The sequence below is a fragment of the Balaenoptera ricei genome, chromosome 19, assembly GCF_028023285.1.
Source record: "Balaenoptera ricei isolate mBalRic1 chromosome 19, mBalRic1.hap2, whole genome shotgun sequence".
Taxonomy (NCBI): Eukaryota; Metazoa; Chordata; class Mammalia; order Artiodactyla; family Balaenopteridae; genus Balaenoptera; species Balaenoptera ricei.
The window spans coordinates 17,643,203-17,667,693 of NC_082657.1; the positions used below are offsets into that span (position 1 = coordinate 17,643,203).

General features: G+C 49.3%; 2 protein-coding genes across 7 annotated transcripts in view; both read right to left on the reverse strand.

The window, feature by feature from the left end:
* GPI (glucose-6-phosphate isomerase) overlaps window positions 1-4,159 on the reverse strand; it is a 28,149-nt gene extending 23,990 nt beyond the window's left edge. The window contains exons 1-4 of the mRNA XM_059905527.1: window positions 3,948-4,159; window positions 2,878-2,968; window positions 2,474-2,542; window positions 919-1,038 (exon numbers count right to left, since the gene is read on the reverse strand). Coding sequence (XP_059761510.1) covers window positions 919-1,038; window positions 2,474-2,542; window positions 2,878-2,968; window positions 3,948-4,069 — 402 coding nt within the window. The 5' untranslated portion in view covers window positions 4,070-4,159. The remainder of the gene's footprint in view (window positions 1-918; window positions 1,039-2,473; window positions 2,543-2,877; window positions 2,969-3,947) is intronic.
* A 6,888-nt stretch (window positions 4,160-11,047) lies between these two features.
* Window positions 11,048-24,491, reverse strand: part of GARRE1 (granule associated Rac and RHOG effector 1) — an 80,059-nt gene continuing 66,615 nt past the window's right edge. For all 6 annotated transcript variants that reach the window (XM_059903655.1, XM_059903653.1, XM_059903656.1 and 3 more), the window contains 6 exons: window positions 23,293-23,418; window positions 21,145-22,178; window positions 17,321-17,486; window positions 16,463-16,600; window positions 14,171-14,249; window positions 11,048-13,634 (listed from right to left, as the gene is read on the reverse strand). In XM_059903655.1, coding sequence (XP_059759638.1) covers window positions 13,326-13,634; window positions 14,171-14,249; window positions 16,463-16,600; window positions 17,321-17,486; window positions 21,145-22,178; window positions 23,293-23,418 — 1,852 coding nt within the window. In that variant the 3' untranslated portion in view covers window positions 11,048-13,325. The remainder of the gene's footprint in view (window positions 13,635-14,170; window positions 14,250-16,462; window positions 16,601-17,320; window positions 17,487-21,144; window positions 22,179-23,292; window positions 23,419-24,491) is intronic.

Here is a 24,491-nt window from a genome sequence, read left to right on the forward strand (position 1 = left end):
CCACATCACCTCCTGCCGTTTCAGGTCTGAAGATGACCAGCCACACGTGGGGGACACTGCTCTCAGGGACCAGCTGACTAGAGCCTAGATTATCACTCCCAGAGCACGCATACAGACATGCGTAACCCACACGTACAGACATGCACACGGCCACACAAACCGTCCAGCCCACAGACATCACCCTTGTACTCCAGGCTTGAGGACATCCACCAACTCTTGCAGAATCACCGTGGGATAGACACTGAGGCAATGGCAGGTGATGTGGGGAAATCTCTAGCTGGTCTCTGAGGCAACCCCTACACCCCCACACAGGAAAAGGAAGCACAGTTGTGTGCATTAACGCTGACACAGGGACAAGCTGCATGTGTGTGTACACGTGTGCCTGTATGTGTTTCAAAGAAGAGACGACAGACATGCTAGTACATGCACAGGAAACTTTTGGAAGATTTAACAGTAAACATTATAAAAACTGCCTCTGGAGAGCTGGCTGGGGTGTGGTCAAGAAAACTTTCCGTTTTAAACCTCATCTAGCTCTAGACTAGGCAATAAGGGCACATGACTAAAGAGGTTAAAAAAAGCAAGTCTCTCCCCGACTATCCCATCCCTCGGGGGCCTCACTTGTTTTTTCAGAACTCTGTCCTGGCCAGATTGTCACCGTGAGCCCACAGGTGTTAGAGCTCAGGAAGGAGGCTGCTCTACTGCTGCCAGTGGTGGGTTCCCTGAGAACAGGGTCAGGGAAATTCCTGCCTTAGCAGAGCCTCCACGGCTAGCTGTCACAGAGACCACCGCCACCTCAGGCTGCATTGAGGGCTGGGGTCCTCTCCAAGGAGCGTGGAAGGGCGGCCCATCAGGATCCCCAGATTCCCAAATACAAGCACACACACGGCCAAGGGGAAGTCCAGCCCAGCAGCTGCATACCTGGCAGAAAGACTTCATCTTCTCCAGGACCCTGTTGACCTCTGGCATCACATCCTTGCCATCCACCAAAATGGGTGTGTTGGACCGGTTCCGAAGGGCCACGTGCAGCACTGCCCGATCCTGGGGGCGAGAGTCAGCGTGTGAGGGCCTCCACCCCAGGGCAGCCACACTCCCAGCTGGGCATGATGCAGTGTGGCCCCAAGAGTCAGCTCAGCCCCTTATCCACTGGACACGCAGGCCCTAAGGTCTGCTAGTACCATGGTCTCATACACAAAACCCACTGTGTGCTCATGGAAATAGGCGCCACTCCAGGTCCTAGAGGCAAGGCAAGGCATGTGCCACTCCCTTATGTGCTGCAGACAGTCGCAAGGGGAGGGAGACCGGAACAGGCCTGGGACAGGCCCCAACGACCCACAGATGTTCAGGGCGTGAATAGTCAAGGAACGCTGAACAGAGTGAGCAAAGGCAGACTGGTAACAACACAGGTCAGAGACAAGCAATGAATGGCTACAGAGGACCAAGGCTCATGAAGCCCAGTCTCATCTTCCTGGTGAAAGTACACGGTGTTTGTTGGCGCCTTTTGAAAAGTGTCCCTGGCCCTTTGGAAGTGGAGCAAAACAGGCAACTCAAGCTTCCCTGACCAAGCATACCATCACACCCACTACTGGAAACCAAACCAGACCCTAAGTCTGTGATAGGCTCCAGGCAGCTGGCCTTATCAAGTAAGAGCAACAGTCCCATCAAGCTGGAGGCAGCAGAGGAGTCCTTGGAAAGAAACAGGTCTGAGACTCCAGGGGGACAGAAAGGGATGATCTCAGGACTCCAACGCAGGGAGAGGCTCGCTAAGGTGGAGGGCTTCATGCCACACTGCCTTCACCCTGCCCAACCTCACTCCTGTGCCACATTCTGTAGACAAATGGACTATTCCAGGAAGCCCTCCTTGATTGCAGTCTCTCAGCCTAGCCCAGGAGTGAAAGACAGGGGTGTTTGAATAGTGGCTCTGCTACTTACAGAATGACACTGGATAAGTGACTTGACCTCTGAGTTACAGGTTCCTCATGTATAAAACGAGGATAATAACACCATGAGGATGACACCCTGAGTGCTCAGTGGTTCTTATGCCTACAGGGTCCCACAGCGATTCAGGCACAGGGTGGCCGAGGCCTGGCCTTGCCACAGCTTCCTGTTGACTCCTCCCACTGAGGAGGTTGATTTTGACATGAGTCTTCTTTTCACTAACAAAACTTGTAGCAAGGATCAGAGCTACTTCTCTGAGCATGCCTTGAGAAGCCCTCTCCCTGCAGCCTTGAGAGGTGCTGTCCGCAGGCAGACACCGGGAGCCATTCCACGCTCACCAGACCTAGACTGCAGCCTTGGGGAAGACACACCCCAAGGCTGTGCAACTTGCTTGAGGAAATAGGCCTTCAGGCCCCTGGTTAAGCAAAAGCATTGCCTAAGAGGAGGGGTACGGACACAGGGTGATGTTGCTAACAGTCAGACGAACCCCAAAGGGAAGGAAGAGGCTGTGGAGGGTATACGGAGTCTGCCTGCTCACCTCGGTGAAGTTGATCTTCTCACCACTGAACATGCGTTCCCGGGCAGCCTCCACACCCCTGGACTTGGCCTGAGAAGAGAATACACTGAGGCCTGGTGCCACCCACGTTGGCCACCAAGAGTCCAAGCACAAGGCTTGGTGCAGCCCCCGGTGGGGCTGACAAATGGCTGCAGACTGGTGCCCTCCCCCACTGCCTGGGAAGGGTCTGCTCAGACATCAGGCACTGAGTCCCCTGGGATGCCGGTCAGAACCTGAGCCAGGGGCAGGGGCACGGGCACAGGGGCAACTACTGAGATCCACTAAGAGGAGAAAGTAAAGATGCTCAAGGACCTGAGGACGCCAGTAGCCCAGCTCGTCCTCAACACCGTGGGTCAGGGGTCAAGCCTCCCCAAGCAGAACATTACCAGGTCCACCAGCATCTGCATCACAGCCTCTGTCACAAGGTTCTTGGAATAATCCAACAGAATATGCCCATGGTTGGTGTCGAGGTTCAAGCTGCAGAAAGATGGCAGAAGCGGCTGACCACACCCCAGCCTGCTCCCTGACCAGAGATGCTTCCAAAAAAAAAAATCCTCCCTGTGCCAAATCCAAACAAGCCTCAGGTGGCCAGCTGGCACAGTGGTGTCGTCTGTCACCCGTCCGCCCCCCAAGCTGACCTGCAGCAGCAGCACAGGGCAAGATGCAGACCCCTGGTGAGGAGCCTTTCCTCTGCTAAAACTGAGCTGGGGGATGGGAAGACAGAGCTGGGTGCGCTGCCCCTGCCTAGGCCAGGGAGTGACCATTCCCTCCCAGAGCTTCCACTCTGCGACTCAACTTACTCAGGGAAGGACCCAGATGACAGGGCTGGCCATCAGGGACTTCCAGTCTGGAGCCACAGACCTCCCCTCCCGAACCCCTGCGCCAGTGACCATTCCCGACCCCCAAGATTTTCTCCTTTTCTGGTCGTTCATGGGTCTCCGGACCTAGCCTCCTGGGCAGGAATCACGGCCCCACCTCTCCACCCTTCCATCGCGGCTCCCCGCAAATACCCCGGGCCGGTCCCACCCTGACCGCACCCCGCAGAAGGTTCCGAGCACACTCTCGGCCAGGACCGAGTGGAAGGGGGCAGCCCTTCTGGGCCTGCTGCGTCGGCGAGGGCCCTTGCTCACAACCGCAGAAGGATGGGCTGCTTCAAACGGCAGGGACTGGTGGAGGGGGAGGGGAGAGAAATGTCCCCGTGGAGGGGAAGCGGCAGAGAGGCCCAATCCTCATGACGAAGCTGCCGGGGCCCCGAGACCTCCGGCCAGCACCCGGAAACCTGCTTCAAGGAGGCGTCAAGGACGAAGCGCGGCCTTGGCCTGCGCCCAGATCCGTAGCCGGGGGCCCCCGGGGACCGCCGCCCAGCCCTCCCGACCCAGGCCCTGCACAGCCGGACCCCGCGCGCCGCATCCGGGTCCGGCACGTCCGCGCCCCGCCCCTGGCCCCGCGCGCGCACCTGAAGTGGTTAAAGCGGTCCTTGTCTCCTTCGAAAAGGCGGCGCAAGTTGAGTTTAGAGCCGTGCTCGTGGTACCATGCCTGCAGCTTCTTGAACTGCGGGTTCTGGGTGAGCGCGGCCATGGCGAGAGCGGCAGAGAACACGGACTGGGACAAGCACGGAGGAGGAAGCTGGGCGGGTAGCGCGCGGCAGGCGGAGAATAGGCGAGCGCAGCGAGCTTTATGGCGCAGGCCCCCGGTTCCGCTCCGCCCCGTCCCCGCCCCCGCCCCCGCCCCCGCCCTCCTCTCTGCGGTCCGCGCCCGAGGGGCAACCTGGTCCGCAGCCGAGGCTCGGGGGCCTCAGCTCGTCTCACCTTGCCACCGGCGGCCTCTTGGGCTGCTGCTTTGCCGACCTCTGCCTGGAAGTGACTGAGGAACAGAGGCAGAGCCCCGGCCTGCTTCATTAGTTCGTTCATTCACCCACTTAACCCAACTCCTTCCAACACTTCAATGTTACAGGTGCTGCGGCTATGTAGGTGACAAATAAAATATACGGCATATCAGATGCTGGTAAGTGCTACGGAGATAAGGAAAGCTGGAAAGGGTGCTGGGAATAGGGGTTGCAATTCTGAATAGAATGGTCAAGGCAAAACTCACTCATGAGGTGACATTTGAGCAAAAGCCTGAAGAAGGTGAGGAAGCAAGCCAATTGGCTATCTGGGGGAGAAGTGTTCAGGCAAAGGGAAGAGCAACTGCAAAATTCCCGAGGAGAGCATGCTTAGATGTTTCAGCAACAGCAAGAGGCAAGTGTGGCTGGAGGGGAGTCAATGAGGGGAGAGTGACAGAAGATGAGGTTACAGAGGGAAGGAAGGCAGTAAGTCATCGCGAGGACTTTGTTTTTTATTCCGAGAGAGATGGGAAGCCATTGAAAGGTTTAAGCAAAGGAGGGACATCATCGGACGTATTTTACAAAGGATCAGACCAACAGTTCAGTAGGCATGAAAGTAAGGACAACAGATAGGACGCTACAGCAATAATGCAGGCCAGGGATGAAGGTGTCAAGGTAGCAGGAGTTGGCTGTGGTGATCTAGATATATTGAGTGAAGAATTAAGAGAAAGAAAAATAACAGTCAATGATGACATCCAGTTTTTTACCCGAGTTCCTGGAAAAATGGAATTGCCATTGCATCTTGGAGAAATACAAGTTTTAGGGGGAAGATCGTGATCTTGTATTTTGACATATTAAGTTTTCCAAACCTATTAGACATCTAAGTGGAAGTGTTAAGTTCGGTGTTCACGTCTCTGGAGTATGAAGAGAGACGGTTCAAGCAAGAGGAAAAACTTGGGAGTCATGAGTGAATAGGTAGCACTTGAAGAGCCTAGATGAGAGTCTGGGTGAGACGGAGTAAATATAGTCAGAGAGAAGAGGTCCAAGAACTGGGCACTCAAACTGAGCTTCTCCGTCGCCCAGTTCCCCCAGAAATGCCATCCATCTAGGAGTGTGCCCTGTCCTGCTGCAGACCCAGGCCTAGGTCCTTCTCTGGCCCACCTCTCAGTTCCATGCAGTCGCTGCCACCTCTGGCCTTGCAGATGGCTTTTCTCTCTCAGCCCAGAATTATTTGAGTTCCTAAAGATAAAGAAGGAAAAAAGAGAGCGGCCAAAGACTGAAGAAATGAATGGTCACAGGACTTTGCAGGGAACAGCCCTGTCCACAAGGCCCTTATTTAGCCAGAGTTTTGGGTCAACTGTCAACTCTGAGATTTAACTCGGCTTCCCATACCCAGCACAACCCTGACAGTTGCTGAACAGCATCTGGTCTACTAGAGTTTCTGAGAAACATTCCAGAGTTTCCCACCCAAGCAGCTGACTGCACAGAACAGCACTCCCACCCCTCGATCCTGTGTTTCAGAACAGAACTTCATCCAATAGGAAGGCCAGTCTCAGTAGCCATTACCCCATCATCCACTTGCCCTGTGATTCCTCAGATGACTCTAGCCCAGCAGTAGCCACTGACTCCCTTTTTCTACTAGGCTCTTTTTGGTGATCACAGTGGACATCTGTTCATCTGTTGTCTTTGTCTGAAACCACTACCTCTCACCCTTAGGTTTCTTCCTCTGCCTCCCTGATTGCATCAGAGATGAACACATGACCTAAGCCCGCCAAACAGGGTTCTTTCCTGGGACCCAAAGCCAGCAGGAGAAACTCAGTTTTCTGTAGTGTTAAGCTGCCTTTCAAAAAGGACAGACCCGAGGTTCAGTCCCTGGTCTCAAGGAAAACAATGGAGAGTGTGACCTCCAGAGAGATGTCAGGGTGAACCTCATAGGGCCCAAGTTCCTGGGGCCAGGTCACCTCTGTCTGCAGCTGGAACACGAATCGAATCAGTGATTTCCCTTAGTGTTGATGTTGTTCTGAGCTGAGCTGTCATTTACAACTCCAAGTGTTTCCAAAAATGTTATGGGTGTTCACCTGCCCACTGCCACACCGTCCTCCCCAGTGTCCTCTCTCATCCACCCAAAACCCATAGGAGCAGCTTGGGTACTAAAGAGGCAGGAGGTGAGGCCTCCGATGATTACCTTTTTGAAGGTTTCATCTTCTTTTTAACACTCTATAATGTACACCTCCAGCAGTTTGGCCTCTCTGATTCCCAGTAGCTTCAACTATTCCAGATTTCCCAGATATTCTCAGATTTCCCCATAATATTTTAACATTGTACTTTGAAATTCCAGGGACTTGGGCTTCCCTGGTGGTGCAGTGGTTAAGAATCCGCCTGCCAATGCAGGGGACACGGGTTCGAGCCCTGGTCTGGGAAGATCCTACACGCTGCAGAGCAACTAAGCCTGTGCGCCACAACTACTGAGCCTGTGCTCTAAAGCCCGCGAGCCACAACTACTGAAGCCCGCGCTCCTAGAGCCTGTGCTCCGCAACAAGAGAAGCCACCGCAATGAGAAGCCCGTGCACCACAACAAAGAGTAGCCCCCACTCGCCGCAACTAGAGAAGGCCCGCCTGCAGCAACAAAGATCCAACGCAGCCAAAAATAAATAAGTAAATAAATTAATTAAAAACTATAGAGTTTTTCAATTAAAAAAAAAATTCCAGTTATGTGGATTTTCTATGTTAGCAGAAAACTAGGTTCCTATCTGGAGGACCATAACTCACAGTAGCTAAGGAGAGAAAATGCAAAAAAGGAGTAGCTCAAAGGCAAGCCATTCATCATCCAACTACTAACATGGATACTTTACTACTCCCACCAGTTTACTGTGTGCAGAGCTCTGTGCTAAATTCTCTCCCACATAACCTTCATAGCAGCCCCATGAGGGATATCCTGTTGTCCTCCCCATTTAAGACAGGTTAAGAAATCTGAAAATAGCCATTCTGCTACTAAGTAGAGAATTAACTCAAGGTTGCCCCATTCCTGAGCCCTGTCCTTAATCACAACCCTGTCCTGCTTGCCACTTCCTGACTCTTCAGCCTTGGGAAGAAGGTACAGGGAAAGTGGAGGAGCAGGCAATCCCTGCCCTCCCCATTATCCCAGTTCTGTTTTAACATCAAGTAGGCCTTTGTGATATTAAATCTGATTGACAGGGTAGAATTTTACAAGTGGAAATGGCCAAGAATGACATCTCCAACGGAAAGGACAGCAGCATGGGCAAAGACAGAGGTAGGAGAATACAAACACTGGTCCCCTTGGAGTGGATCTAAGGATCTGTGTAGGGCAGTAGGGAGAAACCCACCAGGAAAGGTGCAGTGTGTGGAAGGGATCAGACATTAGAGTGTTGGGTGGCCTCTCTAACCACATTTGGGGAGTGGAGTGGGGTCTGTAATTTGGAAAAATAGTAACTTAAGGTAATTTTATGTTGACAAACGTTGAACGTGTTTTCTACCACCGTCACCACAATGGGCACCACATGCTGTGCTAAGCCCTGTCTGCAAACCGCACAGTAAAGGGTTCAGAATCCAGGGGAAGTGAAGCTCTCGGAGGGTTATCTGCGCCCAGGCCAAGGGCTGACAATCACAACCGAAAGAAAACCTGGCTCAGAAAGTTCAACAGACTGCTCCAGTCAGTCAGGCACCTTCAAGTGCCCTCAGCAAAATGGTATGACCCGGGAGAGGAGTGGGTTGAAGGGTAGACTTAAGTCAGGCCTCAATTCAGGGCCGCTGGACAGGGGTCAGGCAGGACCTGGAGACCAGGGGATCACCAGGACAAGGGCAAAGGGAGGTTCGGGGACAGGGCGACGGCCGGAGTCTGAAGGAGGTCGGGTGTGGGGCGATACACGCCGATGGATTTTCGCGAGCCGCTCCGGGGAAGCGCACCCACCGAGGGTGCTGAGTCACGCTGACCAGGAAAGGGCAAGAAATTGCGGTTCGCCAGAGATACGGGGATCTCCTGTCACTGGCTCCACTCTCCGGAGGTGCGGCGCGCATGCGTCTATGCGCAGGGAAAGCGAGATCAGCTCAGGTAGTGCGGGGGCGGAGGTGCGCACGCGTCTGCGTGTGGGCTCGCACGTCCGGGGGTGCAAGTATGCGCATGTCCCCGCGCCGGGACGGGAGCGGAGGGCAGTCCGCGGAAGTAGCAGACGCCTCTGCCCGCACGTCTGGGATGGACGTGTGCGCACAAGTGCGCATACTCCGGGTTGGGGCGGACTGCGCGTGCGCAGACTAGGAGACCCGAGGACGCGGGAGTTAGCGCCCCCAGGAGGCTCGGAGCTCGTGCTGCGTGCTTCGTGCTGTTCGCCTATTCGGCCGAGTACTGTCGCTTCGGGATGTCGCCACAGACTTTTCCCTTTGAATCCACTGTTAGGTTTTTAAAAAGAATTTCCCCACCGCACGTGGGCAAGGGTTTCCAGCAGAAGAGAAAACTCTGTACTTAGTTGAGCTACAGAGCCCTACCCGCAGCTCCTAGCGTCAGTCCCTTCTTGCAGCTCTAGTACAAACACTGGTCATAGTGTATTCTTTCAGCCCGACGTGAGAACCGATTTATTTTAAGTCTAGTTCTATTTTTTGCGCTGTATTATAATTTGCCTCTGGCCTTAGCAACACCTCGTTTCGTCTGGCTTGTCTTGAGTTGCTTCGAGCTGTTCTGCACCCTGCACATGTCGCCATGAACGAGACTCGCTCCTTGCTCTACTGAAGGCTTGGTTCAGGTGAGAGAGACACATACCAACACACATTCCAGCGGAGTGCTAAGTGCTGTAGTGAAAAACAAAGCTGGGTGGAGGCTGGGCTCTGGCCCAAGAGAACTGGAGAGGCCCAGGCAGGTGGGTGGGGGTGTGAGGCTTCCGTGAGGTAGCAGGGGTGTACGGGACACCCTGGGGCCTGAGAAGGAAAGGCAGGAGCTAGGGGAGGACCAGGTTGATGGCAATGGAGATATAAGAACGTGGTGGAATTTAAATGTGCTTGCAGATGCACTTGTAGGACTTGCTGCTTAAGTGAGTGAGGAGAGTAAAGATGATCAAGAATGTCTTCTAGGATTTCTGCCTGAGCGCTGGGTGGATGAATAGTGGCACCTCTTACCAAGATTGGGAAAGAGGGGGTTGTCTTCCCTAAAACACTGAGTTTTACGGTCACAGACTGCATCTTCTATGCAGCCCTGGCTCCCATCCTAGCAAGGGCCTCGCCCCTAGGTGACAACAGTAAATGTTGAAATGAATGACACTCCTGAAGCAATCCTTCCTCCTCACCTAGGTCCACATCCCCAACTCAGTCCCAATATAAGCCACATCCAGTCCCCCTCACAGACAAGCAGAGGCCTGTGCCCAGCCGGCAGACCCCTGTGGAATCATAAGGCCAGCTGTTTGTGTTACTTCCAGGAGCCTGTCCCTGGAGGTTCCTCAGACTCCCACGCACATATGGTTGGGAGCCTGACAGTCATGTTGTCCACATACATGGCTTTTTGGTAATTGAGGAGCTGTCACCAGATCAGGAAGCAGATCACAAGAGGGGTCACACAGAGCACAGAGGAACGTCCTTTCACAGCACCATGGTTGGAATGCAGTGTTTCAGCTACGCTCCTAGAGCTGGATGCCCCACTCTCCCAGCATCCCCCAGGTGGAAAAGGAGGGGCACCGTCCTCATAAGGACCTCACCTACCTGTGTGTCATCCTCCATTTCTCGGCTGAGCCAAAGCCTCCAAGGACCTTCTTGGGGCTCCAGTGAACATCTGTCCTGCTTCCATCCCCACCCACCTGGCATGGAGCTGAGGCTACGGGACTCCTGTCTCCACCACTGTTGTGAATCAGAAGTCAGGGAGCAGCAGCAGGTACTAGTGTTCAATAGGAACACGTTTGAATAAAATGTGTTTTTCTGTCTAGCATTTTAATATGAACTTCCAGTGTCTTCCTTAGCATACCCATGCCACATGGCTGTTCCTAAGCAGCCTTGTCCTGAGGTGCACTTAGAAGGCTCTAGGACTAAGTCCTCATGCTCAGCTTTTAGGCATCTCAGCAGAAAGAAGCCTGAGTGGTACTTGTACGGGTAGGTTATATATTAACGCTCACTTACTCCATTATCCTAAGTTTATGAGAAAAGTTTCAATCAAATGCTGTCTTGCTGTAAATGAAAATGAACTGAAATTCCCCTGTAACCCACCCGCCTTTTGTGGTTCCCATTTTGCCATCTTTCCTTCTCCATTAGCAGGATGCCATCATTCAGTGAGACTAGTCCTTCTTGCCCCTGTGAGGTAGGGTCTGTCTGCCACACAGTGGGTCCCTGGCAGAACTGGGGGAGACCTCATCCCTGCATCTGCTCCTTGGAAAGGCTGGCTGGGCAGCTCACAAGCGCCCATGTTTGGTGGAATGTGTGTGTTGGCAGATCACAACCGAAGGAGAGAGCCTGCATCCTTCCAGGTGACCTCCTTCACCACGACATTGGCTCTGCCCACACAGAGGCCTCTTCCAGCTTTGGCCTTCGGGAAGCTAACAGGAGAGGTGTGGTAGGTTGTCCTGCTTTCTGCCCACCCACCCCAGCTCATCCTAATACCCCCAGTGGTATTACCCTTGCAAGGGCTCAGAATCAGAGGACAGGCCGACCTAAACCTACTCGGGTGCAGCTTTTCAAAGTAATGAACCAGACAGGGCTGCTGACATGGTATCTGCTGCAGTTCATTTTCAACAGAGATACAAAAATTATTAAATGTATATTTTAATAAAGCCGATAGTTATTTTACTTATAGGAGCTTTAAAAGTAAGATACAAAATGTAGAGTTCCAGTTTGGAAGCGTTGTAACTAGTCACACGAGAAACGCAGCCACGCCCGGCCACACAAAGGACACACACACTCACACATGCACACACATGCGCTTTGGCGAGACCCCTCTGCCGAGCGCAGCACCTGGAATTACCAGTGTTCAGAGCAAGGCGGTGCTGAGAACACAGCACCTACAAGGAGACCACACAAACAGCTTCACACAGTCTCATAGCCCATGGAGATACAATCACAAAATGTCTTCCTTACTTGAGAAAAACAGATTGGAAAGTGACAATTAGCAATGTTGACGTCACCTGCGCTGGAGCATCAAGGACTGACTTCTGTCCAGGATGAGGTCTTTGGGGAGGCACTATTAAAACAAGAGTACTTCAGTATAACAGAACTTGAAACACAGGGTACTGTAGACACATTACTGAAGGATATAGAATACCTTACAAGTAAAACAGCCACGGACAACTTCAACAGAGATTAGTGCACACACTGTGACAGCTAACACAGACAAGAGCCACGCAGGGTTGGCGCAAAGCACGTGCCTGAAAAGTCTATGTACAAAATAGTTCTCTGTAAACATGGTGAGGTGACTGTTCAGAACCCACGGTGAAAGGATCATGAGTACACGTAGCAGTGGGATCCGCACGCAGCACAAAAGACAACACCCGAGGCCTGGAAACAGCCTGGCAACACAGTACTAAAAATTCAGATGGCTGGGCTCAGACACCCTAAGGGTCCTCTATAATTAGTGTGTATACGTACATATATATATTCTTTTTGGTATTTTTAAATATAAATTTACTTATATCCATAGAAAAATGAGAACATAACTGTGTTATTACAATCTTTGCTGGAAAAGCTTATATGGAGTTAGAAAGAATAAACCATTTATTAGTAGTTAACATATATTAAAATGGTTTAATGATTTAAGAAAATATAAAAAAAATATTAATACTGTCAAACTTTCATACCAGAAAATATTATGGATTTTTCTCAATTAGACTTTTTCAAAGATGAAATATGAAAAATTTAAATAAGTTTTATATAAAGAACTTCTGTAACCTCAATTAATATACAGTGGGGTATGCCTAGTCTATATAGATATATTTATTATTTCTCAATTTAAGCACCATTCAATTCTTCTGGATCCATTCTGGCTGGAAAAATATCCCTAAATCCACAGGATGGTATCTATTTAATAGCACGTTAACTGAAAATGAGGTTTTTTTTTCAAAGAAAAAACTTTTAAATTAATTCCTATCTACATCCTAATTGGTTTGTCTTGAGCCAGCTCACAATGTTACTGCAATTTCAAGTGTCTCTCTGCAGCCCCTGACCACACCTCCACGTTCTGAGACTGTGTCGAAGCTCTGGCCACGTGTGGAAGGGCCTGAGGGCCGAAGGTGTAGCTTCATCCCGCACCGGACAGCAACCAGCTGGCTCATCTCCACGCACCATCAGGGCTGTGCCTCCAACATGTTTTATGATCCTGTTTTTGTAAATCTGGTAGAGGCTGCACCCCCTGGGTGCTGCTGTGGGGTGGCAAGGGGCTGTCCACCTACAGAAAACCCAGGTGATTGCTTCTGATCACAAATATTCTATACTTTGCCCAGTTCGTATAAGCTTAAATAAAGATAGTGTTGAACAAACCTCCAGCCACTCTATTTGTTATCTTAAAATATTCAATGCATTTTAGGCAGGAGATGTTTTAACTAAAAACCTATATGAAAAATAGCTATAAAATACAGTGATTGGTGTGTGGTCATCACTCAATGTGTTAAGGAGGGGGGAGGGGAGGGTTTCAGAAGAATGGTCAGTTTTGCTCTCAGCCTTCAGGCCTGATGCCTTCCCAACACACACAGTGGGACTACAAACTTAAGAGAGCTGTGTTTCTCAAAGTGTGGCCTGTGGCCCACCTGCATCAGAATCACCAGAGGTGCTTATTAAACTCGAAGATCCCCCAGCATCTCCCTGAGGAGGGTCAGAAAACTCCATCTTCAGCTGGCCCTCCGGGCGTCTGATGCCTCCAAACTTTTGAGAAGCCAGGCCTTAAAGGCTTGGAGTTGCCAACCATCCCCATCCCCAAGGATCCCTGCCTGGGACAGGGGTGCACTGGTCCTCTGGGGGGCTGGTGCCAGCTAGTCAGCCCTGGGGTGGGGACACTGGCCCCAACAGCTCTGAGCAGGCAGGCAGGCTGGTCCTGGGTCAGTACTGGGGCAAGTAGGCCGGCCTGCGCTCAGCCTTCCCGGGGAAGGCCTTGAAGCCCTTGGGCGCTGCCTTGTGTGCTGGTGGGGGTGCGGGCTGCGGCGGGGTCTGCACGTAGGTGAAGGAGGCGGCGCTGCAGTCGCTGGTGGCGGCCCACACTGGGGACTGCAGCATCTGCATGGTGTCATTCCACTGGCTGCCAGGGCTGGCGACTGCATAGAGTGGTGCACTTGGGCCAGGCAGGGTGCTGGGTAGCGGGGAAGGGTGTTGCCAAGGGGCTTTGGGTGGCCACGTTTTGGTTTTGTTATCCTGAGAGACAGAAGAGGGTTCTTAGTGGCATTTCTGGCAACTGATCATCTTTTCCCACCTCCCCAGATCTCTGGTCCTTATTCCCACTGAGGAAACAGGGTGAGAGCCCCAGCCCTCCCCACAGTTCTGGAGCAGCACGTCTAACAGAACTCGCAACATTTCAGACAGAAATGTTCTCTGTCTGCGCCATCCAGTACAGTAGCTGCTCACCGCACATGGCCAGTGCAACTGAAGCACTCCATCTTTCTTTATATTTCAGTAATTTAAATTTAAGTAGCCACATGTAGCTAATGGCTATCATGTTAGACAGCACAGCCCCGGAGCTTCCTCTACATGTGGCTCTGAGTCAGCTGAGATGGCTAATCATTTAGACAAAAATCACAGGAAGAAAGTTGTTCACCACAAAGAACCTCTCACTGAACCACAAAGAACCCCTCATTGCTTTGAGGCCCTCTTAAAACTTAAGCTTTGGAACCTTACTCATGGTCTGTACCCATAAAGCCAGCCCTCTGTGGAGAGAGCAGGGCCCACAATACCTGGTTCACGTCCTCCACTGTGGTAAGAAGAGGCGGTGAGGGCAGCGTGCTGGTCTCCTGCTCTCCACTGCTGTGCTTCCTGAAAGAACCAAGAGCTCAGTGCAGTGGTCACCTGGCTTCCCGTCCAGCTTCTCTCCAGGGGACACCCTAGCCACTTGGCTCGGGTGTCTTCAGGCACTGGTTCTAGGTGGGGAGGCCTTGGGGCCACTGCATGCAGGGGACTAAGGTGGGTCACCATGGAGTGGTGCACTCAGCAGCCCGTCACAGGGCTGGGCTGGGGCAGAGGTGGCGGGCATGAAGACTGGCACTGGCTGTTACAGCTGCTGAGTCCACCAGCTCCAGCCTTTTGTTAATTTATTCAACACGTACAGACTGTTTACCGTGCACTAGGGATAGGTGACAAAAACAAAAGGCTGTTAATTTTACTACTAACATGAAAACATTTCTGTTATTATGTTGAATGAAAAAGGCAGGCATAGCAGGCAGAGAGCCAAGTACATCAGTCTATCAGCGCTCCTACGTGCAGACAGCAGCCTCTGCAGAGGTGGTGCTACAAGTGCCTTTCTAGACGTCTAGTCAGTCTCTCTGATTTCCTGTGCCTAAAACAGAAGTCGTCAGATCTTTCCAAGGCTCAGTCCTGCTCTTCCTACAGTCCTCCATGTCTCAGTCCATGGCACCCCCTTTCACACAGATGCTCAGGCCAAAAACTTGCGTCTCACCCTTGATTCTTCTCTCACATACCCCACTGCCAATTTCTCACCAGTTGCTCTATCATTTTGTTCAGCTTTCTGCTCATCAGAGGCCTCCCTGACTGCCATTCAGAACACAGAAAATCCACCTTTCCCCTCATTCTCTGCCCTCATACCCTACTTTATTTTTCTTCATAGCACCTAATCCAAACTGACATATTTGGGATTTTTTTATCGGCCTTCCTTCAATAGAATATCAATTTCATGAGGAAGGGGACTTTGATTTGTTTGCTGCTGTATCACCAGTGCCTGGTACATGATGGGTGCTACTGAGTAAATGAAGGTGTCCCTCCCCCGCCCAAATTCAAATGCTAAAGCCCTAACTTCCAGTACCTCAGAATGTGACTGTATTTAGAGATAAGTTGTTTAAGCAACTAATTAAGTTAAAATGAAGTCATCAGGGTGAGCTCCAACCCAATATGATTAGGACACAGACGACACAGAGGGAAGACCATGTGAAGATACAGGGAAAAGACGGCCATCTGCAAGCAAAGGAGAGAGGCCTCAGAAGAAATCAACCCTGCTGACACCTTGATCTCAAGACTTCTAGCCTCCAGAACTACGAGAAAATAAATTCTTGTCGTTAAGTCCCCAGTCTGCGGTTCTTTGATATGGTTGCCCTGGCAAACAAATACAGTGTTTGTGAGAATTAAGTGAGAAAATGTACATGACGCTTAGCCCAGGGCCTGGCACAAAGAATGCACCCTAGCTTGTATCAGCAATCACTGTCATCACCACCGTAACTGCTCTGTGCGTCCTACTCTGTGTGACTCAGGTACCCTTCCGTCTTTATCTACCTGCTCCCCATTGCTTATCCAATGAAGCCTGACCCTGTGACACGAGGGCCATGCTACGTGGCCTCCCTGTCCCCTCCAGAGCATGACTTCTGATGCCCTGGTGACCGTGCATGCTCTCTATTCCTGCCCATGTCCTTTAGACCACCACCTCTGGGCCTCTGCTTCCTCACACCCACAACAGTCTCTGCATTTCTTTCTAAACAAATTCTTCTCTTATTTCAGGGCCCATTTTAATTTTTGTGACTACTTTTGAAAACTTCAGATCTGAATATACTATGTATCTATTTTTTTCAACTTTGAAATACCATTCGGGGGTCATTTTATCCAGTTCCACCTTTGACAAAGAAATAGAGGGTCAGAGAGGGCCAGGCCCATGTTTGGAGTTGCAAAGCCTGTTGGAGAGCCCTAGGTTAGAACTTGGTTGTCCTGGTCCTGCTCCTCCCACGGAAAGGGCTGCCTCCTGTAAGGCACAGACCAGCATCAGCAGACCTTGTTCTCCACAATACTCCCTTGCCTGTCATACTGGTATTTTGGGCTACCCCTTGCATGAGGCTGTTCTACCAGCAAAAACTCAACCCAACTTTAAGTCACCACACAAGCTTCAGCAAGACAGTACTGGAAGAGGCCCGCTGCCTCTTTCACACACGGCTGACTGGGAGCGATGGGGCTACTGAACTTTGTAGAGGAATAGCTGTGGTTCACATTTACAGACCCCTCTGTCCTTTGGTTTAAAATTTTCTTCATACCTTCTCTGCTTGACAGCAGCAACGAGGTCAGGCCCTGAAAACATGGAGAACAAGCTGTCCCCATTGGCGGAGGATGTCTCGTCACTCGAGCTGGCCGAGTCTCCCTGAGCACCCGACCAGCCGCTGTGCAGGCCATCCCTGAAAGCCAAAGAGAGAAGCTGGTCCTGGGCTTCCTGAAGCCAGCCTGGACACCGGCTGGACAGCCCAAGGCCAGCCCCCACCCCCGCCCCAGCCCTAAAACAACAGTCTTTTCCCTGCGCTCATCTCACAACCCAAGAGTGGTCTCTTGTCTCTCTCCTTCCTCTAAAAACTCCTCAGAAGCCTGTGGTTTATAGATGAAATTCATTTTAGACCAAACAAAAAGCTGAGATGGTCTTCAGCTGTGCAGAGTTATTAACCAGGTAGCAATAAGAGATGTAAAAAAAATCAGTCCTCAGATGTCTTTATCATGAAAATCCACAGTTCTCTCAATACACTGAACTGAAAACCTTTGCTTTTTGTAGGCTACAAGGATCACATTCCATAAATGATACAGGTTTCATAGCCATGCTCATTTCAGCTAAAGACCGTGTTAAACATGCAATTACTTCACAAACACCACCAAATAAGATCCTTGTCTAGAGCAGAAGAGCCTGTCTCAAAAATCACCGATTTATACCAATGGTGTGTTCACAGGGACACAACATGCCACTTGGCATCCTACAGTCAGTCACAAAACTCTGACCCCCTGAGGGTTTGACCATGTGCCACTCTCTCACATGGGGGCCTAGAAATGAACTGCCTGATAAGGGTGCACAAAGGCCCCATGGGGAACACCCAGGTCCCAAACTCAGCTTCTCTCCCACATTCAGCACTCACCCTTCTGCAAAGAACTCTGGGAAAGGCCAGGTCCGATGGGCATCATCCATGGGTGGCCAATGGCCCCGGGGGTTGCCGGGGCGGCGACCGTGTTGGACTTGCCGCTTCTGCTGCATTGCTTGGCTCACTCCTGCCACATAGCGTGCAAACTCGGGGTCTGAACCCACTGTGTTAAGACAAAGGGATAAACAAGATTTGGGGCCAAATTGGTCTCTTGTTTTCTTCCCTACCTTCTGAGGATGTCTTGGTGACACACACAGTGAAAAGTGGTGAGGGGCTACCAGGCTTGTGGCCCAGAGACGGCTGCAGGATTTGCCCTGCCCTGCTGCGGTGAGATGGGGATTTCAGTACATGGGTCTGAAGATGGGGTATGGTGTGTGCATAGGGACTGTCAGGAAGGGGTATGCCTAGGACTGGGGCAGGCTGAATGTGCACAAAGACAAAACAGAGAGAACAAAAAGGTTTGCTTTAGCCATGACTAAATTTTAAAGACAAATGTTAGTTACTTTAAAACCTCCCAGGGACTTCCCTGGCAGTCCAGTGGTTAAGACTTCGCCTTCCAAGGCAGGGGGTGCGGGTTCAATCCCTGGTCAGGGAGCTAAGATCCCACACATGCCTTGGGGCCAAAAAACCAAAACATAAAACAGAAGCAATATTGTAACAAATTCAATCAAGACTTTAAAAATGGTCCACATCAATAAAAAACAAAAAACAAAAAACTTTCCAGTGTGTGGCGCTACATACTTAACAACTAAGAAAATCAGATGATGACTTCAGCCAAGAAATAACCTGAAAGCTATAAAAGCATCAGGGTCAGATAGAGAATATCTGCCCTTCCCCCTTGGGCTCAACTCTGATCCAATATTTTCCTGGATATTGAAGGCAGCCCTGCTAATTCAGTTTGAAGATAATAAGAGCGGTAACAAATAAGATAAAATTTAAAAATGCATTAAGAGGTAGATGGAAACGTATTGGACAGAACTGAGTAAGGATGTGCAGGGCAGTACAAGTAGGAGGAAAAACAGCATAGGAGAAATTCAGAGAAAGTCAAACAAAAAGATACGGTAGGAAAACATCTATAGGTCACAAACTGAATATGACTCAGCAGTGTATACTTTTTAGTTTCAAGTTGGGAAAGACACTGGGCTCAGTCCCACTCTTAGCTTTTTCTCTCAGGGAGCTGCCCTGTGTGCACTGCACAAAGCTGCCCACACCGGGTAGAGCAGGGGCTGTGTGTGCCTGTCCAAAAGGGGCACTCTGTTCTAGCTGCCCCTGCCTGAGAGGGTGCCTTCTGTAATTCATCCATCCAGAATGCCCTTTCTTAATTTGCAAAAAGGGCTATGTAGACCTTACGCCCTTGCGGTGGCATCTGCAGGAAGCTACATTAAGGACTTGAAGATCAGAAAGGAACATCCAGAAGGAAAAGACAGTAGGATTCCTAGGCTAAAGACATAAAGGCTGTTCAGGCCGCAATAGAGATCAAAGATGATAAAATTCTGCCAAACACCATTTATACTCTGGATTTAATTATAGGACTGTCAAAAAATGTACACACTGTTCATCAGCAATTGAGAAAATGTGCCATACCCACCCAGCTGGCGGTAGGCAGGTGGGCTTGCTCTTCCATAGCCGGGTGGAACTGTTTGCCCTTCCCCACGTCCCCAGGGGTTCCCCACATCCACCCACCCAAGGAGAGCAAGAACAAGAGAGCGTGAGCAGCAGCATGCGGAATTCTGAGAAGACATACGAAATGCTGGGTTCATTTAGTAGGGAATCTCCTCTTCTGGTGGTTATTTATATAAATATGTGCTACATTTACTTACAGTATTTCACAGCCCTTGTGAATGAAATATATTTTCCACTTCCATTTACCATTTGCTAAATTAGAGAAAAAAAGTAATCGATTTCTATATATTTACCTTGCATCTACCCACCTTACCAGATTCACTTACTAATTCTGGAAATTTTTTTATTGAGGAGTCTTGTTTTTTTAAATTCTATTTCCAGCAAAGAGATGTGCCTTTTTTTTTTTTAAAGATTTATTGATTGATTGATTGATTGATTGATTGCTATGTTGGGTCTTCGTTTCTGTGCTAGGGCTTTCTCTAGTTGCAGCAAGCGGGGGCCACTCTTCATCGAAGTGCGCGGGCCTCTCACTATCGCGGCCTCTCTTGTTGCAGAGCACAGGCTCCAGACACGCAGGCTCAGTAGTTGTGGCTCACGGGCCTAGTTGCTCCGCGGCATGTGTAATTTTCCCAGACCAGGGATCGAACCTGTGTCCCCTGCATTAGCAGGCAGATTCTCAACCACTGCGCCACCAGGGAAGCCCAGAGATGTGCTTTTTAATCTATTCTTTTCTAAAGTTTATACCACTTATCTCCTTTGTTTTTGTCTTGCTACATTTGCCAGAAAGTTCAAGACAAAGTTACATGCTATTGGTAGTAGCAATTGCCACCCTGTCTGGGTCTTTTTTTTTTTTTTTCCTGTCTGGGTCTTGATTTGAACTGGAATGCTTTTGTTTCACTATACAAAGTACTACTTGCTACTGGTTTTTGGTAGATAAGTCTTTCATATTCAAGACATTTCCTTCTATTTATGTTTTACTTCGAGGGGTTTACTTAAGAATTGCTGGTATCTTTTACCAAATGTCTTTATAGCATCTATTGCTGTATGAGTTTTTCTCATATTGGTTGAAATGACAGATTACTGTACAGGAGCAGAGTTCCTTATACTGACCTACCTTACACTGCTGAAGTAAACCAGATATAACTCCTTTGATACACTGCTAGATTTTCTTGCATCTATCTACACTCATAAAAAGTTTTTATGGTAAAATCATGTTGGCTTCATAACTCCCTTTCCAATCTCTTCTCCTGGAATAGAACTGGGCAGGTTTTCCACTTCCTGGTGCAATTTTGGTAATGTATGTTTTATTAGGAAAAAATCCATTTTCCATTCAGTTTTCATATATGTTGTCATCACGTCATATGTGGTAATGTCTTAAAGTTCTTTTAATCTCTCCTATACCTGTAGTTATGTCTCCTTTCTCTTTCCTAATCTTGTTTCTCTTTGCTCTCTCTTAATCAGCATTATAATAAATTGGTTTCTCTATTTTATTGGTCTTCTAAAGACCCTTCTTTTAGATTTATTTACAATGTCTATTATATTTTTCTTTTAAATTTAATTAGCTTTGGCTTTTATCCTTTTTTTTAAATTGAAGTATAGTTGATTTACAATATTATGTTAGTTTCAGGTGTACAACAACTTTTATCCTTAATTCCTCTTCCTAGTTTATTTTTGTTTTGTTTCTAAATTCTTTTTCTAATTTCCTAAGATAACTCTGGTGAATCTTCACACTGTCTAGGCCAGGAAAAGCCATATTCTATGAAAGCAGGAGGGTGCCTTACTACCTTTCACTGGTTCTAGAGTTTAGGCAAAAAAGAATCACAGAACAGGTTATGTAATCAGGAAAAAAGCAGCCCACGAAGGGCCAGCCATTTTAGCTCCCATGAATGGGAGAGCCCAGATTGGAGCCCTCTTGAACTATGGGACTTTGAGCCATTCAAGTTCTCTTAGCCTCAATTCTGCCCTCTATAAAGTGAGAAAATTAGTTCCACTTACCTGATCAGACTCATTCTAACCACTGCTTCCTGCCTTTGCTGGAACTGCCCAGTACTTGCCATCAGACAGTGAGAAAGGGTCTTTAGACGGGGATTAAGTCACTGCCTCATATAAGTAAGGATGTGGTAGATGGGCCCTATGAAGTCTTTGGTGATAATATTTTAAGTTAAAACCCCAAGGTGGGGAGGTGGGGGCTCACATACCTGCAGGATCAAAAGGCAGAATTTCTCCCAACATCCCAAAGACTCCATCGCTTTGGTCACGGTTTGGCCAGGTGTTATTTCTAGGTCCCTGTGGCTTCTGTCCCAAAACCTCCGACATCATATTATCCATATAACTGCTCACCAGACCCAAGCTGTACAAGTCAGAACTGAGATCAGTTATGCCAGGCCACTGGCCAAGGGGAGACAGACCAGCTCCAATGGGCTGTGTTGGCTGCTGGGATGAGCTGTGTACCCATTTCCCAGGAGCCCGATGCTGGGGCAGGGGCTGCTGCGGTCCAACGGGTTGGAGCAGGTGTTGGTAGTACTGGACCTGGGGTTGCTGTTGCTTTGGGGACTGCTGCTGAGGTGCCAGGCCCGGCTGGGGTGTCAGAGGTGTGTGTGCCCTAGCCTGGGGAGGCCGCGGTGGAGGGGGCACTGGCAGTGACGGCTGCTGTGGCTGCATAGCTCCTGCCTTCTGCTCAGTCACCATGGCTGTGGCAGCAGAATTACGCCTTGTCACCAGTGGGGAGCCCTGATGTGACTGGCCCATGTTAAAACCCGAGAGAAAATCTATCACCTCCTGCATTTCCTGATCGGTTGGTAAGTTCATACCCTTCTCGTCCTTGCCATCATCCCCTTGCAGGAAGTTGTCATGCCTCTCCATGAGAAAACCATTGGCCATCTGATTACTGGAATTCTGAGCTGACTGTGAAGGGTCTGCAGTCCTAGGGAAATTACCAATGTTCAAAATGCTTTGTAATCTTGAATCAATATTACTGGGCATTTTGGCCTTCTCTTCTGAACACCCAGCTATGAAGATATTTTTGGAAGGGGTATTTGGAATGGAATAATTTGTGCTGCTGCTAGAGCTGGTACATGAAGCTTTCTTGGTGAACCGGGATGTCAGTTTGGAGAAGGTCTTCTGCAGGCCACCTGAAGATTTGTTTCCATTCCCAGAAGGCAAGTCAGCCTGATTTCCAAAATCACAGATCTCCCTTTGAAGCTGGATTTGTATGCAGGGTAAAGCTTGTTCCCTATTTAAAGAGAAATGCATTAAAAAAAAAGGACAAATATACAAATTGGACAATGAAATGGATCTCTTTGGTATTTAAGAAAGACTTTAAGACTAAAAAGACCTCTTTGTTTGGTATCAGGTTCATTTATTTTATAGATAAATAAACACCCAAGAGTTTTAAGAGTACATAATTTAAGCACTTACTATCTATATTTATTATAAAAAATCTACCATGTCTAACGCAGGGCTGTGAAAACTACATTAGATTTCTGGCCTGAGGATTTTAAGTGAAACCCTCTGACCGCAACACAGGAGAGCAAAAAACACAGCTAGAGTGGGATACGCAAATGGCAGAGGCCAGCTCTGTGCCTGGATGATGGGGACTGGGAGCCTGGCAGATCCAGCAGAGGGTCAACGGACAAATCCACACAGCAGAGAGGGGCGAGCGGGCAGGACCCAGGGACACTATGCAGCACTGTTGTCCTTGGAAGTATTCATAGACAGTGCCAAGAACAGACGGTTGTTACTTCCGAAGTCTTCCAAGTACTTTTTTTTTCCAGTACTGAAAGGAAGCCCTAGAGATAGAAAGGGCATGGGTAGGAGCTGGGCAGGTTATGGCTGGTGTGCCCCTGGATAAGTCACCTCACTGATCTGGGCTCATGAATGAAGACATGGGGAGGGCCCACGGGCTAGATGTTTAAGGTCTCCACTGGTTCTAAAGTTAATTCACGAAGAGATAATCTTGCAACTGTCAGCTACTTTCAGATATAAATAAATGTCATGCAAGATATAAGTAAATTTTCTAAATATTTTTCTGCTCTTAGTTCATAAGGAGAATGTGAGTTGGGTTAAAATCCTCTTGATGTACTTAACTCTGAAATGATAAAACAAATGAAGGCAAAAATGTTAACACTGGGGAATCTGGGTAAAGGGCAATTCTTTGTACTATTCTTGCAACTTTTCTGTAAGTTTGAAATTATTCCCAAAAAAAGTTGCCGAATAGTTTCCTTTCTTGCCTTATTTACTAACATACTATCAGTGACATACTCTCACATGACCCTGTAAGTGGTCACACTGTCCCTAGGTGTGGACCTGAACATGAACCAATTCAAGTGCTGGGTGGGGACACCAACCTCCCTGCCCTCCAGCGGGTGAGGTCCAGCACAGCCGTGTAGAGCACATCCACCAGACCCAGGGTCTTCTCGGGATCGAGGCTTCTCTGCAGCAGGGACATGGTAGCGGGGTCTTCTTTCAGGCACCTAGGCATGAATCGGGTTGCGTGAGTCTGGGCTGCACTTGTCCGCAAAGGTGTTTCAACAAGCAGGCCTTACACAAAAGGCCACAGCTTTTGGCACCAAATAAAAATTTGGTAATTGTAAGAACATTGAGAGGATGACAGGGCTAACACTTGTACTTGTTGCTCCACAAAAGGAGGAGGAAGCAATAGGGCCTGGGGTCTCCACAGATTTCTAACTGTCTAGAGTCTGTTTAGTAGGAAGAGAAGAGTTCGGTGGAGGGTTTGCCTTCCAAGGGCCCTAATACCCTCTCACTGTCCAACATCGGCTTCGGCCCTTATTTTCCTCTCTACCCTGCTGAGATTCTGTGCTCTGGCACAGTATGTACTCCTTTACAAACTTTTTCCATAACGTCCCACCCCTCCCTCCCGCTACAGCACTTCACACCTGTACCTAAGAAACCAAGGGTCAGTGGAGGGAAAAAATCTGTCTGCCAGCCTGGCAAACTTCAGATAAACAATAAACATGGTTTTCCCGTAAATTAATTTTTTCCCTTTCCAAGATGACTGTTTTACCTTCCCCCTCCTCAAAGCTCTGCAATCCCTACCATCTCCCATTCTTTGCTATCTCAACTCTCACTTAATTGAGAAAACACACATAAGCAGATGAGATCTATTTCAACCACCCTCACCACTAATCCCACCAGTTCACCAGTGTCTGTGCCCACACACCCTGCCTTGCCCTGCCGTCAGAGCACAAGACCTGCTCTTGCCACGGGCTGACCCTCCACCTGGGCACCACATGCGCCGTACAGCCTTGCTTTTTTCCCAAGGACCTCACTCAAGTAATCACCCCATTTCTCTCCTGTGATATTCCCTTTGGCAAACAAACCAGTATCGCCAACCACCTTCTCTTAGCCCCACATCCACTCCAGATACTGCCCCACTTCTCTGCTCCCCATTTTAACAAAATCACAGTCTCCTCCTCTTCCTTACCTCTTATTCTCCTTTCATCACACTCTGACCAGGTGTTCATCCCTATAACTCCACTAAAATAGCTTTTATCAGACAACTCAGATCTTGCCAAAGTCAAGGGTC